The sequence below is a fragment of the Montipora foliosa genome, chromosome 8 (genome assembly GCF_036669935.1).
Source record: "Montipora foliosa isolate CH-2021 chromosome 8, ASM3666993v2, whole genome shotgun sequence".
NCBI classification, from domain to species: Eukaryota; Metazoa; Cnidaria; class Anthozoa; order Scleractinia; family Acroporidae; genus Montipora; species Montipora foliosa.
The window spans coordinates 11,184,485-11,201,984 of record NC_090876.1 but is presented as its reverse complement, the minus strand read 5'-3'; the positions used below and the strand labels follow the sequence as shown (position 1 = coordinate 11,201,984).

The following is a 17,500-nucleotide window of genomic DNA, read 5'->3' as shown; positions in this document are numbered from 1 at the left end:
ACAGCAGGAGGTGCAACAGCAACTGCTCTATCAGAACTTTCAGCAGCAGTTACAAGCCCTAACGCAGCAACAACAGCAACAGCAACACCAACTTCAGGTATCAATGAACAAAGCTGATTGATATGATCCTTTGTCCCCATATACAGTACTGCTAAAAAGTAAGTTACCAGTTTCGTCTTGTTTCTTGCGAGACAAGAGTCTCGTCTCTAAAGATGAGACTCCCGTCTTGAGAGACGAGACACTGGTCTCTAGAGACGAGACTCTTGTCTTGCAAGAATTAAAGAAGTGGCAAGAATGGCATAAATTTTGATTAAAGTCCAACGGCCACACAAACGTTTGCAAACGTATACAAATTACAATACTGTTAAAACCAGAAAAAGAAATCATGCCAATTGAGTAACATTTCATTTTTTTGCTGCAGTGGCATTGTAAACTTCTTCAGACGCCTAAATCGTTGTGTGAAGTAAAGCGAATTCGAATAGTTTGTTCATTAAATTAATACTAAAAAAATTGCATTCTTGTGATCAAAAATGCGGGACAAAAATTCTGGCATACAAAGATCAAGAATAGTTCTAACATTACCGACACCTAAAACCTACAAGTATTTACAAGGTAATGGTGTATTAAAATTAATATTTCCATTGTTTTCTACTTCAACTTGAGACTTGAACAAAAACTAAACTACATGTTGTAAAGGAATCAGTACTGCCCATTACATCCAGCCTTTTTTTCCCTTCGCAAAAATTCGTCAATTGTGACGACGCATTTGTGACATTGTGTTATCAGACTTAATATTGTGTAATTGAAATGCCAACAGATTGATTATTCTGTTTAAGTAAGCAAAATGTGGAGATTAATTGTGACTTCTTTTTAGTTTGAAGGATTTATTGCATGTGATTGTTCTGTGTTTTTCTGCTGTTGGCTTTCCGACATCCAATTCCACCAAGAAAGAAGAAAAAGCCAAAAAAGTAGCCAACAAGTTTATAGCATCAAAGTACAGGACACAAAATCGTAAACAACCAGACAAACTGTCCGGCCTCTGGCCTGAAACAAAAACTCTGTATAAACAATAACAAGGGAATGCATTTTGAAGTCATTTACTCTCAAGGTTCATGTTTTACAAGATAACATATTATAAGTTAACGCTGAAATGTGCATGCATCTGTTTTGTCACCGCATTCTTTTTTTTTTTTTTTTTTAACGACTTTATTGGGCACATCAGATAAACATTTAAACAAGACAAAATTGCACAACAAATAGAAAACAGAAAATTAAAACTTAGAAAGAAAAAAAAAAAACTGCAACCAAAAGGGAAGGCAGGATGTAAAGTCCCATGCGAGGCGCCGCACCGCCGCTCCTCAATTGGAGCCCAATAAACTTGAATTTGAAAGACAAATTTTATGGCAGTTTGATGGATTTAAGCTTAAGGACGGTGCCTACTAATTAACAATATTTTTGCCCCGGTGTGTGATTATGCAGGAAATGTAGATCTTAACAAGTGTTATTGAAATCCAAAAAGAAAATTTAGGGTAACCACGCATTTTTCAAAGATAATTCATGAATAATGTTTGTGAAAAGCTCAAAAATACGAAGCAATGTATGGCGTTCTTTCTCAAATTGGAGCTTAATTATCTCTCAAATTAAAAATGCATGGTTACCCCCAATTTTCTTTTTGGATACCAAGAGTACTTACTAAGATCTATTTTCTCCGGGTAGTTTTAAACCGTGCAAAAGTATCCCTGTATTAGTAAGCATCACCGATAGGAAATCCGAGTATCTCAAGATGCGCAGAACGTATGCGCAAATTATAACAATAGTAGGCACTGTCCTTAAGTGCAAGTTGATCGAAAAATTTCTCCTTGACATCAACTTTGAATCAAAGTATGTAGATTCATGAGCAGAGTTGTGGTTTGCATGTTGACATGCATTTGGAATGCAAGTGTTTCAAAATAATTAACACACCACTGCCATCCGCATTTCCATTACACTTTTAGAGTAAGGTGCTCTGTTTTGGAGCGCGAGGTTCTTCTTGAACATGTTAATCTTTGGTAAAGTTTATGTTCATGCAGACACTTGCAGTTTTTCGAACCGCCTCACGAAATGAAAGTCTCGCGAGAGGGTGGTAGCTTACTTTTGAGCGGTACTCTAGCTTGATCTTGTTCATCTCCAAACTCCATTAACGTTCTCTTGTGTTTTTAAGTTTCCTATTGTTACATACATACTTAATTGAACACTCCCCATAGGACTTTTCAGGGCCAATGAAACACAATCACGACAGAACAGAACATTCAACAGCTATTGTTAAGAATCCCAACTGGCCGGAGGTAACCCACTTAGGTACTTACAAGAGCAGCGGAGAAGTTGTGCCAGGGACTCAGTAATTTCATTAAGGGCGGGGCAGCGGGCATACTGACTGGCTGTGGACATGACTTTGCCCGGCTGCCGTCAACATCTCAGGGGACTGGTTTTTTTTAAATACAAAGATTGATAAAACAGTGCAGTGTTGGCCTTTTCTTGATCTGTCTTCTGTTGTCAAAGTGTCACAGTTTCATACTCTGCGTTAAATTTTATAAGCCACATTCAGTTCAGAACGAATTGCCCCATAACACTTTGTGAAAAGAATTGCTCTCCATAAAAGACCACCTAAAATGTCCCAATGTTACGTGTTTTGCTATGGCGGCCCAGGAAGGATCACAGTTGATTGTCGATTATTTTTTGTTTGCGAGCCAAAGTGCCTCCAGCTGAGAAAAGGCCAAGATACCAAGCACTTTTTTGGGTCACTTTAATGAATTTATTTCTTGTGGATATTGGTATCAAATCTAAGTTTACTAAAAAATGGTGTGATTTTTCTTTGGGCTTTAGAATGCAGGAAAACACATCTCTGCAACTTAACAATTTCAAAATTTTCTGTGGGAGCATGCCCCCAGACTCCCCAGGTGTTAAAGCTATATGCCCCCAATGCCCCCCTGCTTCAAACCTTAATGAAACCCCTGGGGACTACCAGGACAAATTTAATGAGTGGTCAGAACTTGTCATCTCAAGGCAAGCGCCCTAACCACTGGGCTGCACTGGCTCCTAATAGGAACAGCTGCCATTAATTAATCAAGCAAGTCCCTGGAAAGAATGGGGGATGGGGAATGAGCTTCTGTCAAAACCTAGAGAGACAGGTGTGAAACACCCAGCCTTACAACTTTGGCTCACTTTTCTCTCACGCCAACACAAAAAACACCCAATATTTAAAATAATAATCAAGAATTCAAAATAATAATTAACTAGAATTCAAATAATCAACAGCCCACCCACCCTGATATTTGTAGATGCATTTTGCAGTTTCAATGGAAAGCTGTCTGCTGGTGCAATGTATTTTTAACTGCTTTCAAAGGCACATATTTTTCTAAAAGTCTCCACAAAGAAACATGTGATTATAAGAAGACTTGGCTAATTATTTGTTCTTTTTAATTGTATTTTTCATGTATTCTGCATCTGACATCTCCTCAGACACAGGTAAAATGAATAGTTTACATGTACATTAATTTACAAATGCAAGTTAACAGTAAGTTAATAATTTAATTAGAGTATAACATATCCATAAAACTAGGCTTACTTTTCCAATGGAACAGGATAATTGTGTAATTTTAAGGAAGAAAATAGTTAGCTGTTTTATTATTATTCCACAACAACTATTATTAGTCCAGTCATGCATCCTACATCTTTAATTTCAGTATTGTGTTGGACTACGTGTAGTATTTTAAAAACCATTTCCTTTGATTGCCTTTTTTCAGTATCAACTTGATTTTCAGCGGTCTGGGATAATGGAACAACGCAAGCGAATGCAACAGCGTCATCAAAAACAGGAAGAGAAGCAGTCTCCAAATGAAAGAGAATACCGCTTTCCACAACCAAAAATTAAGGTTGGTACAGTACATGTAAGATAAGAATTTTCTTTCCTAGCAAACCATGAAGTCGAGCAGGCTATACCGTAGAATACTTCAAGAAAAAATTCTTGCAGTTGTATGAAATGTTTTTGTTTAGAGACTAAAGCCTGGTTTTCACTAGCGACGCAAGCACAAGCACAAGTGTTTTTTTCTCCGTGAAAGCAGGGTTAACGCAAGCACAAACGCAAGGATCAACATTTTTCCTTTTCCTTGTGCTTGGGCTTATGCTCGTGTTCAGTTGCATTGTGTGAAAACTTGTAAAACACAGCATAAGCAAGCATAATAATTTGTACTTTTTTCTTACCACATTTCAACATTTGTGATCTACATGTATTACTGAACAGAAGCCCTGACAGCAACATGGAATCTGATAAATTTTGTCAATTAGACCACAGGGTGTTCATTTGGCATTTAGGAGCAGAGGATTTGCTGGCTACTCCATGTAGCTGAAATTCTACTATTTAAGTTTATGGTCACAACAGAGCTTTTCTCTTGCACATTTTCCTACTCTTCTTCTTCGCTTTCTAATGGAAACTCTGATAATGTGGTTTTCAACATTCACCTTACGTATTATTAGGAGTGATTTGTTTCCACTACACTGTAGGTCAGTGCTTTTGTCCTGGGATTTTCCTTTCTCCACACTGTTTTCTGAATTGAACAGCCTTTGATACAAGGATTGGCGAAAGTAAAAACAGTTTGGAAAGTTGTTGGGTGATCTCTGACTTGAATAAAATGCCCCTTTGATATTTTTAGGTGTTTAGTGCACTAACCTTGTTTCCCTCACCTGTTCTTCATTGTACATTTACACATATGACCCTGGTCCCTTGGACTTTAACCCTTTCACGTCCAAACCGGCCGAAACCGGGGAACCCCTAGAAGTCAATGGGTTAATTGAGATCCCACACACTATTCGATAACAGCAGGGCACAAAGTTACTGGCATCGTGCTCTGGCCTGAATGTGTTCCTAATAGCCTGCTTTAGATATATTACACTTCAGTCCTAAACAAAAGTCATCATCTCGATGCTCTGGGGATTAAACCCCATACATATCCTTATAATTATTTATTCCCCATAGCCTGGAGATGATGCCTTTTGTTTAGCACCGAATTTTAATGGTGCGGCTGCACTTAGCAAGTTAACCAGGTTAATTTTAAATTACCTGGTTAAAAAATTCCTTAAAATGTATCCTGGCTAGCCCACCTTAAAACTACCTAGCGAGGTGGGTTAAAAATACCTAACCTGGTTAAGAAAATGTATTGTTTTTGCGTTAATTTGCATATATAACCAGGTTAAAAAGCTGGTTAACACCAAAGAGGCGTGGCTGCATTCGTAACTGTTTTAAACCGGTTCATTTCAATTAACTAATCGGATGTAACCCGGTTAAGTAGCCTAGTACGGCAGAAGTCAATTTATCGGTTTAGAGGTGAATGGGTTAAAAATCCAAGTAATTTACAACCAGAAAAGCAAAATTAATGCAAACAACTTAGATAAAATTTCTGTGCAGATTTTTGTTTTTTGTTTTGTCCTAACTTCATCTTCTGAGTGCTCATAAATAGTATAAAGAGCCCATATGAAAAAAATGCTTATTGACTGGTGCACGCTGCCCTCTGTCCGTACGCCATGACCTCGGGCCAAATATTTTCCCGTGCAGCCCTCCCACTCAGTCAATGAGTACATGGTCACTCCCAGCTGAGGTCAATGAGCTAAACCCCTCATGTACATGTACCTTGATGATTTTATAAAATAATAATCCCCACTTTGAAATGCTGTCTGTAGGTGGAGCCTGAAGAACCCGGAGAAAGGGGAGATGGTTGCTCATCAATGGAACAAGATGGTGAACCCCCTGAGAAACAATCAAAGATTAAACAGGAAATGTCGTGTCCCCAATCTCTCCATCAGCCATCTTCTACCCAGCAACACTACCAGCAACCTCCGGTGGAGGACACGCATTACAGCAAAACATCAAAGCATTCGCAATCAGCAACAACACAACAGCACTCCCCAGGATCACAACAACCTCCTTCAGAAAGTTAGATATTTTAGTTTCTTTTCACTACATGTAGTTCTTATTGGTTACTTTAGGTGCTTGAATGAGGAAGATAAAAGCAGTTTATGAGAAGATTATTTTAAAATATGAAAGCCTGTTAATGTGATGTTTGGTTATTTCAACTCATTCTCCATGATAATGGTGCAGTAGTTTTGCTTCTGACAGGGTGTGCTGGTGTGAGACCGTACAATTTGATCAAACCTGCACAATAATGCACTATTCCTTAAAATCCACAAAATCCTGCACAGTACTGAGTGATGTTATAACTACACGTTTTACTGTTTATTACCAAGATTTTTAGAACCTTTTCGAGCGATTTTCGGGCCATTTCCTTTCCAAAACTACCTTTGTTTTTGCTTTTGTCAAACAGCTTTGTCGAACATTGATAAAATAATATAGAAGGCATTCTTTGTAGCTCTGTGTGGTCCTGGGTTCCACTTTCCACTTCATTGGTGGATTGAGAATATCCTGTGATGTTTCTGCAATGTCCAAAGCACTAAAAGTTCTTCAATTTAGGTTTCTTTACTTCATCCTTTACGAGCAAAATGTATGTCAATTCTTACTGATGGAATTTCACAACGATACAAATGTGAAAAGGTTTATAAAGCAATTATTATTGATGTGTGAGATAACCACAAACAATTTTTTTTGCCCACACCGTTTCAGAAGTCCTCTCTTTCTTCTGGGATGGAATTATCTTGAGTTAACTTTCATCAACATTGCCGTTGTATAATTATGCTCCTTTAATTAATGTTTTGGGATGATAACGGAAGGTGTGAGCTGTCATTGGTTGATTTTCCAATGAAGTGGTTTATGTGACACAAATCATGACTGACTTATTTTTTTCTCCCAGTGTCATCCAGTGAGGTGAAAAAGAGGCTACACGAGTTTGTGTTAAACAAACAGCAAAGAGATATTGCTTTAGCATCGTTTTCAGGAGGTCAAACTTTCAAGCATTGGTTAGTTGTGTTTATTGTTTGTATGTGTAATTTTGATCAATATACAAAATTAGAGTGATATTAGAATGGTAATGGAATTTAGAGAGGTATTGAAGTTCTCTAAATGTTAGGGTTTTTGTAGTCTGAAATCTTTTAAGCTACTTACTGCAATATTGTTTTCATGCAATTTTTAGGAATCAGCAATATGAGTCACGGGATCCAGACGACTTTCCCCTTCGCAAAACTGGTGTGTACAAATGTATTACTGACATTTTCATAATTTTGTAGAATCTGACCTTCAAGCGCTAAGCTCAAAACTGCGTTTGGCTTCCATCAATCAAATTCTAAATAAAGCCGGGGGAATCAACTCTGCCTTCGGAAAGTGAATTGGGAGTGCTTTTTTTTAGTTCACAGCTCAAATACCATTATGATATCCTTTTAGAGGTCTTCAGTAAAAAGATTCATACATACTCCATTGGTTTTCATTGGTGTCAATCTCGAACATACAAATGTACTGTGAGAACCAAAGATGCTGATTGGTGGGTTAATGTCATACACCCATACACTGCAATTGATTTTGTTTGATTGATAGAAGCCAAAATGCAGTTTGCCCAGGTGCCGCTTGAAGATTAGATTCCGCAGAAGTATGAAAATTGCAGTAAATCTTGTTTTCTATGAAAATCAACCATTTTAACTGCAACCACTGGTTAGTAAGTTACTAATAATAGAAAGTTTTGTTTATGTTGGTTTTTTATCCTTTCAAATTGTTATGTTTTGTTTTAGTTTCTGAACCAAATCTGAAGGTGAAGTCTCGATTCAAACCAAGAATTAGAAATAATTATTATTTTGGGAGTCCTCTGGTGCACAGAAGGAGAGATCGACACAATGGAAGCAGAATTCACAGAAGCTCACCCTGTAAGTGGCAAGAGAGAGTCCAAGGCTGTTGCCTAACAGGCGCCCAGTAGCCTGGGGCTCTCAAACAATAGCTCTGGGCGCCTTAATTTTTCACAGCAACACCTTTCACTTCATATGTTGGGCTCCTAAGTTCTCAGCGTTTAGCTCTGAGGGCCCCTTTAAAATTTTCTTAGGCAGCATCCTTGGAGTCATTAAAAAAATTGCAGTTTTAAAGTGAGAAGATGATGAAAATTGGCTCTTTTAACCCTTTGATGCCCAAACCAGTGTAAACCGGCCAGACTTGCGTGGTATTTTACTCTGTCTAATGCCAGACGATTTTACTCGTCAATGAGGAACCCCTGGGAGTCAATGGGTTAATCACTCACTGAAAAACCATTAAGCAAAATGTTGGAAACTATCTTTTTGTGCAAAGATGATCACTGAGTTGTTGTTACTGGTATATTTTTAGGAGGCGGTTGAGTTACATGTAACAACAACAGCAAAGAAATATTTATTACATGTAGTTTGTTTTAAAACCATTGAAGGGAACTCTGTCATTTCTCAGACGCTGTGGAAAATCCTACAGCGTCATCTGAATTGGGGGTTGGCCTATGCAAAAAATCCTGTTCATTAATGGGGAGTGATTAACCCATAGACTCCCGGAGGTTCCCCATTGACGAGTAAAATCGTCTGGCATTAGACAGAGTAGAATACTAATTATGGCCGGTTTAGGCAGGTTTGGGTGTTAAAGGGTTTATTAAGTGCCTGCAATTTCCCGCATGTTTCTTCCCTTTGTTATTAGTGGAAAACGCAGGCAGTGAAATGGAGTGCGCAAGTCCAGGATCTCCAAATGGTCCATCATCATCTGCTTCACCACACAGAGAGGTAAGAAATTTGGCGTGTAGAAAACTAGAACCTACAATAACTGATCATTTTTGTGTGCTCAACATCTGCTTTAGTTCATGTACCATCATTCAGCAGTGCTACATGTACGCCAGTGTCATTGAAATGAAAGTTCTGCATCCCCAAGGCAAATATCCATGGACAAAACTTGATAAACCAAAGATGAAAGAGAGAAGTGACCCTTGACAGTACTTAACTGGACAATTTAAACAATAAAAATTTCTCTTGTATATAGACACCTGAAAATTTCAGATGGCTTCAACAGGATTTGAACCCATGACCTATGACCTTTGCAATGCCTGTGCAATGCTCTGCCAACTGAGCTACCTGTATGAAGCCACTCTGTTGGGCTCATGTCTTGGCAAATGAAATCAATGGACAATTGTTGCCATTATTCCGTTGCTTCCATTATTGTCCAGTTAGTGCAAGGATCACTTCTCTCTTTCATCTATAACCCACACTTAGAAATGTTCATTTTATTTCACTTGATAAACTGTTAGACTTTTTAGCTGAATTTGCAAGTTCTTGTGCATATGGTTTGTTTTCAGTTTCTATCGGTCACTAGTCACAGTTAGATTGTATTATGAATTATTTTTATATTGTTTGTCCACAGGGTTCCTCACCTTTGAGCACAGGTCCTGGTTCTGGACTTGGACACAGTCTACCTAACCTCCAAGCAATTCCACGCTATCCATCAGGGTTAGATCCTAGTCGCGGGAGTCAGGTTTGGCTGTCAAACCATCTGGCAAATACATCACGTGTAAAAAGCCATACCAATAGCTTATCAAGCCAGGACATGCCACATATGGACGTTCAGAGTCCGTATTCTAGTCAGACCATTACAGATGGAATTGAGGAAGAGGAGGAGGGTGATATGGCATCAGCTGCATTGCACCAAGCACGGTGGAAGCAGCTGGCATTAGCACAAGCTCAAGCACAGATGATGTCCATGATGTCCTCACGCCCAACGTCTTCCCCTCCTGGGGTTTCTTTGTCTCCTGAACCACCAAACAACTTGCTGTCTCCGCTTTGCACTGGAACATCATCACAATTAGGTGGGCAGTTAAAGGTGCATCCTCGTCTGAAACAGTCATTATCAGCACCAGGCTTATCATTGTCAAATCTTTCAAATCTGTCAAATGGTATTGCATTGAGCCAGCAAGCACAAACTCAGTCTCCAGAAGTTTTACAGCAGCAACACATACAGTTCTTGAAACAGCAGAGGCAATATCAGCAAAACCCTGGACGTTTCATTCAGCAGCTCCAACAAGAGATTCTTCTTCAGCAGATGGGGACCAAAAACCTACAAATGAACTTGCAACAATTGCAGGAGATGCAGCAGCAGCAGCAGTTGCACAAGGAGTCACAGGCAGCACTGAAGGAGCATCTTGAGCATCAAATGCAACAGAAAGTGCATCTTCTTCAAATACAAAAACAACAGAAAATACAGCATGCCCAACAGCAGCAGCAGATCCAGCAACAGCATCTGACACCCCAACGTCTTGTCCGTGTTAGTGGAAATTTTTGTTGATTTTTTTCTTGCTACACGTATGTTTCTTTTGGTCTTTAACTTGGGAACTTGGTAATTAGCAGGTATGGTTGATTAACTAAAAGAGTTTCTGCCCTCTAAAGCTAAATCTTTGTCAACAATTTTCTGCCAGGCACACAGTCATGAAGATCTTCCATCACCACAGTCTACCCAAGAGCAACAAATGCAGGAACTTCAGCTTATTCGTCAATTACGACAACAGGATGCTCAAAAGGTTGGCTCATCCCAATCCCTTCACCCTGGGCAACACCATACATTGCATCTACGTCAGGCTGATATTGCTGCAGCATCATCAGCAGGGTCTGCATCGACAGGAGCATTGATAGGTCATCGGCCTTTAACCAGGGCTCATTCATCTCCTGTTGTAGGTAGGTCAATACCAAAGTTATGCAGATGGTTCCAAGCCATGCAAAATACATGGAAGCATGTATATCCCTGTTGTATACGTACGTAAACATGTACCTGTTAGCAGTGGACAATGTCTATGATGATTTTGGTTGTTCCTGCCTCCATAGCCGCTCCTTTTAGTGCTTTCATTTTTGAAAAAATGTTGTTTGGTTGTGAATCTTTGTCAAACAAAATTCAAATCAAACTTTATGCTGATTGTGTAGCTGAACGTTTTTTGGCTCCTTGGTACAGTACATGTAGTGTGTCTTCTCTGTGTTTGTCGTTTCTTTGGAGCATTCTATTGATAAGCTTGTTAGTGCACAATTGTGTTTTTGTACAGTGTCTGATTTTCACACAAAATGTGGTTTCTGATTTTCTCACTTTGTTTGTCATTGTAGGAAGTGCCCAGTTGTCAGGGTCTTCAAGAAGCACTGGTCTGATTTATGACACAGTGATGTTGAAGCATCAGTGCTCATGTGGTGACACAAGTTCACACCCAGAACATCCAGGCAGGTTACAAAGTATATTGGCACGGCTTCAAGAGACTGGTGTGGCAAATCTTTGTGAGGTAATTTTTGTTCAATGTACAAGTTGACTGGTAACATACATGTAGGAGCTGTTAGTGTTAGCCCTGCATTTTTGTTTTATCTTCTTGCCTGAGTTTATGCAGGTTTAACTATCTGTGGGTTAACTTAAAGACTATCAACAAGGTAATTAATTAACATCCCTTACTGGGACAGTCCCAGTAAGGATGAGCAAGCAAATGAATGAATCTTTTGGACCATTTGTCCCTGTAATATGTCAAAATTACTTGTACATTGTACTTAAAGGATGCAAAATGCACTGAGGATGAAAGCAACTTTCTAGATGGTGCTGACATGCTTGTTTACTTTTATAGCGGATCCGAGCAAGAAAAGCTACACTAGCGGAAATTCTTACGGTTCACAGGTGAGACTCAAAATGAGAATTAATTTTGTGCCTCTTTTTACATTTTTTATATTCTCTCATTACTTTCCTGGTGTGAGAGTTGTAAGTGGACTTCAACAAATGTACAGGCACAAGCATTCAATTCAGTGCCCTGTGACATCCGTTCCGCTAATACCCAACAGTCCGGGGAGAAAATTAATCCTTAGGGCACCATTTGGATCCTGGAGTTTATAAATCGCAATAGACAGAAACTTGGAGTCAATGGACATCAAGAGGGGTGACCTTAGTATTAGCTGGTCATAGTCAGAAACCTTACTGTAAAATTTAAATATCTTCTTTTTGTAAGCATCGGTAAAGACACAAGTAATTGTCATTGTCATCTTTTCAAAGTCATTTAATCAAAAGGGTGATAACGTCTTTTTATCTTTCCAGTGAACAGCATACCATGTTGTTTGGAGGCAGCACACAATGCAGAACAAAGAATGAAGATGGTGAATGCATTAAAATTATCCAGTATTAAAATATGACTTGATTTTACTTACGTTTAGATGCATACTTTGGTGGGTTATTTGTATGTGTTTTCACCATCAAAAGTTTCAATTTTGTTTTACATGGACCGACAACCCTTTCACTAGTACCCAAACACAAACATTATTTTGATTGTGTTCCACTCTTGTCAGAAAAGAGAACACGGCTGGAGGCCATTTTTGTCTAAAGACCAAGCAACTAGGAGGCTTGGTTCTTGTTCCCATTCAATTTCACATTAAGTCTCTTGCCTTTGCCCATTTAAAATGTCAATTGGGAAGTTCATGCACATTTCCTGTGTCATGTACCTTGATCTTGTTTTGTTACTTTTTACAAAAGGTGAAAAGAAACAACTTAATGGAAAAATAAATGAAATGGTATTAGTGGAATGATTTATGTTATCAATGATCAGGGCACCTTAAATTAGGGTCTCTTAGCCACAGAGAAGATTTTTGACAAGCATTGAATTCTGTGAAACTTACCGGTACTTGTTTGGAATTTAAAGGTGACAATGTTGAAAATTATTTTCTTTGCAGGCACTACCACAATGCTCAAATGTTTTGATTCCCTTCCTTGTGGAGGTCTGGGGGTAAGTCCTATGTAATCTCTTTCCTGTTTTATTTCCTAACCATGACCGACTTTGCAGTGACTTAAATGTACCCATACTGTTTTATGCAACTAGATAGAATCCAAATGACAATCCTTTCTGCCTTTCCTGAGTCATTTGTAAAGACTTGGACCTGTTGTATGACAATCATGTGTCCTGTTTTGCCAAATCGATAATTTATTAGTGGTTGTTTTTCTGTGCATGTTGCAGTGAAAAACTTATGTGTACTTGTTTGGTAGGTTGATGGCGACACAATATGGAATGAAATGCACAGTGCAAATGCAGCTCGAGTGGTACGTTTTTGTAATCAGCCCTGGTTTTGGTGCTGTTCTTATTCCGTGCTTTTTCATTTTCTTATTTGATCATTTTCCTTCAGGTTGTACTGTACAGGAATGAACTCAACAACAATAAAGTCAAAGTTATTTCTTTTTCTTCTCAGGCTGTAGGGTGTGTGGTTGAGTTAGCCTTCAAGGTTGCATCTGGGGAGCTTAAGGTACGATTATTTACTGTTAATCTGCCCTTTGTTGTTAGTGTGCCTAGCTGATGGGATATTTTATCACCGAATTATTAAACGTTTAAGGTGATTCCTCAGAAAAGAAAGTTGTTGAACGATTTTCTTGAAACTTTCCCTTCATGTTCCCTACTACACCCTGTTCTGAGTACTACAATAAAAAAGATAAGTCACCGTGCTTGCTTAAGAGATATAATGGGCCAATCTTACTCCGTTGATGCATGTCCTGCAAGGTGCTATTTCATTGGCTCAGAGTACATTTTGTGGTAGCTAAATGAAGGGGTTTTAAAAGTAATTAACAACTGAAAAACACCTGATAGGTAGAAAGTCAAGAGCATGCGGAACACTATCGTATATAGTATTATGGAAAAATCACTCAACTTAAAGGGCCAGTGTCACGCTATTTCAGTCAAACTTCAAAACACTAAAATACATCTTTTGCATAAAGATAATGGTGGACTTTTGTTTCCAATAACAATTGAAGTGCACTGAAGCTATTCTTTGTTATTTACATCCATGGGTGGAGATGATGGAAATGGAATGAAACTTAAAAAAACTGGCCATTTTTTTCAAGTTTGGAGATGGTGTCCGCAGAAAGTCGCCAAAAATTAAATACGAATAGCTCTTTGTACAATAAACATAATTATTATTTCATATCTTGTCAGTGGTCAGTGAGTTATAAGGAGTGTTGTAGTACTAATTTAAGTTTTTACTCAGTTTTGACCTAAAAACAGCAAATGTAGTATGACAGTGCCCCTTTAAAATGACATCGACTTGAAACGTTTTTTGAGTCGTTCTCAAGTTCATAATTTAGATCCCTGTGTAAAGGGCTTTGTGTACGTTTTAGCTCTTTTTTTTTCTAAAGATAAATTGTTTAAAGATTTTTTTCTAATTAGGCCCGTTTCCAACGTCGAACTTTACATGTGTCGAATCTAATGCAAATGAGTGAAAACAATAGATTTTTTTCATCTGCATTAGATTCAGCACATGTTAAGTTTGACATTTGAAACAGGCCTTAAAGGGTATAATTTGTACACCAAAATTATGCCATAGAAAATATAGGTCACTGTGCTCATTTAAGAGTAAAACATCATCGTATCTTTCTATCTCGATTATCGTAGATCAAAACAACAAAATTTGCCATGTTCTTGGAATGTGCGCGCTTATTCGCAAAGAGTTATGGGTCATTCACAACTTCTATCACATGTTTTGAGAACTGTTTCAGTGTGTGTGATCGACTTATGCCATATCTACAATCATGCAAATTTGATCCAATTTATAAATATTGACACACCATGTGCCTAGTGTAATACTGAGGAATCACCTTAAGTAAATAGATGGTTGCTTTGTTGTGTTTGGCCGCAAGTAGTTTTGAAATTTTGGATTTTCACTTCGGCCTAAACACCACAAAGCAGCCACCAATCCAGCAATAAAACATCCCATCAGCGACGCAGGCTATTTTGTGGTAAGCTCTATCAGTGGTTGATGACCATAGCTCTCATGGACCAACCACCCCCCACCCCTCCCCCTCATCTTTCTTGCTCCTCGACATCTAAAGTGTTTCAGTTGCTACTAGAAGTTTTGGTGTCTACTTAAATTGAATGTATCACATGTTACTTTGTTTCAGAATGGGTTTGCATTGGTTAGGCCTCCTGGACACCACGCAGAAGCTCATCAGGCAATGTACGTTTTTTTTTTGTGTCTTGTTATCAACTCCGGCCTCAGATCCTGGGGACAAAATGTGATTAAATAGACCTTTTCATGGTTTCTGATTCCATCTTGGTTGGGGGGCAAATGTGGCTTAAATTAAATTGTAATTACTTAAGTTACAAAAATTTTAAAATATTTTTAGTCATTTGATTAAAATCATTCATGAAGTTGGCAAAATTCCCATACATTCAGCAATTTAAGCCGTGTTTGCCCCCCAACCAATATTGCATCAGAAACCGTGAAAAGGTCTATTGTATGACTAATCTTGCCAAAGGCAGTCCCCTGTATTTCAGGTTGTGAGACACGGGTCCACAAATATTTTTGAATTTCATTCTCAAAAATTGGCATGTACTAACGTCCTGTGATTTTAAGTGGTTGAAAGCAGCCCACTCTTTTCTCCTCATGAGAGGTTCATAGTGAGAGACATCTGATAACTACATTACATGAAATAGGGTGTTCTGCTCTTGCCTTGTTTCAATGAGAATACTTGTCCTGTACAAAGACAAAAAGTTAATTGTTTGGATACATTCACACTGTCATCATCATCATCATTATCATTAATTTTTACTTTTCCTTGGATTTTAGAGTAGCTTGATGCAGTTAGTATGCATTTACCCTCCCAACCATGATACACCACAGAGGATAGAGCACAACACCAGGAACTCCATGCCCTACTATTTGCAAACAGTGTGTGGGTTCTTTTATGTCCCAAAAGGTTAAGAACATTCAGGGGTTGTGAGATGGGACCTATGGTTTATCGTCCTTATCTGAGAAGAATAGAGAGTCTAAGCATTCAAAGATTTCATTACAAAGGCAGCTCTTTCTCGGCTGAGTGTCGCTCTGGCTGGACTCAAACTCACGGCCTCCCGCATGGCAATCCGGTGCTCAAGCAACTGAGCCATTGGTGTGTGGTGGTGTGACTGTGACGGCAACTTCTAGTTGGTGTTTTAAGAGACATTTGTGTCCCAGATCAATGTATACTCCTCTCAATGTTCCCAGCGTTTAATATTGAGAATGGTAAAGAGAGTACCAATGCTTATCTGAGGATAGGAATGATAGGGTCAAAATTCATGGAATCAAAGTCTTTCAACATTTTCAATATGACACCTCATGTCATTCGCATACATGAGATTTTGCTGAACATGAAAGTACTATATTTGATTATTAAACAAACTGTCATTTGTTCATTCTTCAGGGGTTTTTGCTACTTTAACAGTGTAGCAATTGCAGCCAGGCTTTTAAGACTGAAGTGGTCTGTTGAACGAGTTCTCATAGTTGACTGGGTAAGTTGGCTCTCTTGTAGAATAAGAAATAGCCAAGATGGAGCTGATTCCATGTTGCTTGCAGGCTAAACAACAGTATAGGAGTCTACATGTATGTGTTATAGTCCTTATCCAGAGAAAACTTAAAAGTCATCATTTCCAAATGAAAGAACAACGCAGCACTTTCTCAGTTATTTTAAGGCCGTGAGTGTTAGTCCAGCCAGGGTGGACCTTACCATCTCCTGCAAGGAAATCCAGTGCACTGGGCAGAGCCAACTGGTCTGTGGTTTGAGCGAACTGTTGTCTGGCTGAGGATTACTGAAAAATGCTCAAATCTTTTTGTAGGATATTCACCATGGGAATGGCACACAACAGATGTTTTATGACGACCCTCATGTGATGTACATATCAATTCACCGACATGATGATGGAACCTTCTTTCCTGGAACAGGGAAGTCAGAAGAGGTATTTTATCTTCCTTTTGGTCTCCTTTGAACTTATGTCTTTTGTTCCCGTAACAGTCAAACATAACTGATAAGGAATGACAGCATTGCTATGTCCAACTCATTGACAGTCGACTTAAGATGAATTTTTTGCAGGACTAACCTACACGGAGACGCTGCGAGAGTCGTGGTAAATACTGGTATATCAAGGTCTTTTGAATGTTTACAGGGAAGAGCATTGTGTGGCAGAGCAGAGGGCAGGATTAAAATCCTTTCAGAAATAGCAAAACAAGTAGATAAGAATGCACAAAATGAAATGTCATCCTGACCGGAAGTGAAATTTCAGCAACAATTTTTCCTTTGGGGAAGGTGGCTCGAATTCTCCCAACCCCCCCGTGTTTAGATCTGGTTATATGAAAACACGGAAAAATTCTTCTAATGCTTAAATGTTGTTACTTTTGTTTTTGTGTTTAGTGTGGTGCTGGAATAGGTGTTGGTTACAATGTAAACATTGCCTTCATGGGCGGATTAGGTGGGCTCTTTTTCAGTTTCATTTCTTTCATTTTAAGTGAGCGAGAAAAATACAGTTCTTTGAATCATTCCATGAAAGTATTGTGACTTTGAATGCCTATTTGAGACGTATTGTGGAAAAGGCTCGTTCACCTTTTAACAAGATGTGTTTTGACTTTAATAATATTAATAATCGTTTTTATTTGAAGTTGTAATATCAAATCCACTAGGAAACAGACATTTCGACGTTATTTGTATCCTTACAACAATCAGGACCAAAAGCAAACAAGAAGGTAGCGCCTACCGTCGTTAATTCGAGTCAATTTGCTCCGCTAGACGAACACATGTATC

The 17,500-nt window shown here is 38.6% G+C and overlaps 1 protein-coding gene across 1 annotated transcript in view; it reads left to right on the top strand.

The window, feature by feature from the left end:
• The window catches only part of LOC138012602 (histone deacetylase 4-like), a 41,659-nt gene that overhangs the window by 17,505 nt on the left and 6,654 nt on the right, over window positions 1-17,500 (top strand). Inside the window, exons 4-22 of the mRNA XM_068859415.1 lie at window positions 1-97; window positions 3,801-3,911; window positions 5,713-5,965; window positions 6,837-6,942; window positions 7,116-7,168; window positions 7,705-7,836; window positions 8,618-8,700; window positions 9,332-10,228; window positions 10,380-10,635; window positions 11,053-11,222; window positions 11,553-11,602; window positions 12,014-12,072; window positions 12,643-12,695; window positions 12,953-13,006; window positions 13,153-13,206; window positions 14,852-14,907; window positions 16,130-16,217; window positions 16,542-16,661; window positions 17,114-17,171. The exon at window positions 1-97 is cut by the window's left edge and continues 115 nt beyond it. Coding sequence (XP_068715516.1) covers window positions 1-97; window positions 3,801-3,911; window positions 5,713-5,965; window positions 6,837-6,942; window positions 7,116-7,168; window positions 7,705-7,836; window positions 8,618-8,700; window positions 9,332-10,228; window positions 10,380-10,635; window positions 11,053-11,222; window positions 11,553-11,602; window positions 12,014-12,072; window positions 12,643-12,695; window positions 12,953-13,006; window positions 13,153-13,206; window positions 14,852-14,907; window positions 16,130-16,217; window positions 16,542-16,661; window positions 17,114-17,171 — 2,750 coding nt within the window. The remainder of the gene's footprint in view (window positions 98-3,800; window positions 3,912-5,712; window positions 5,966-6,836; window positions 6,943-7,115; window positions 7,169-7,704; window positions 7,837-8,617; window positions 8,701-9,331; window positions 10,229-10,379; window positions 10,636-11,052; window positions 11,223-11,552; window positions 11,603-12,013; window positions 12,073-12,642; window positions 12,696-12,952; window positions 13,007-13,152; window positions 13,207-14,851; window positions 14,908-16,129; window positions 16,218-16,541; window positions 16,662-17,113; window positions 17,172-17,500) is intronic.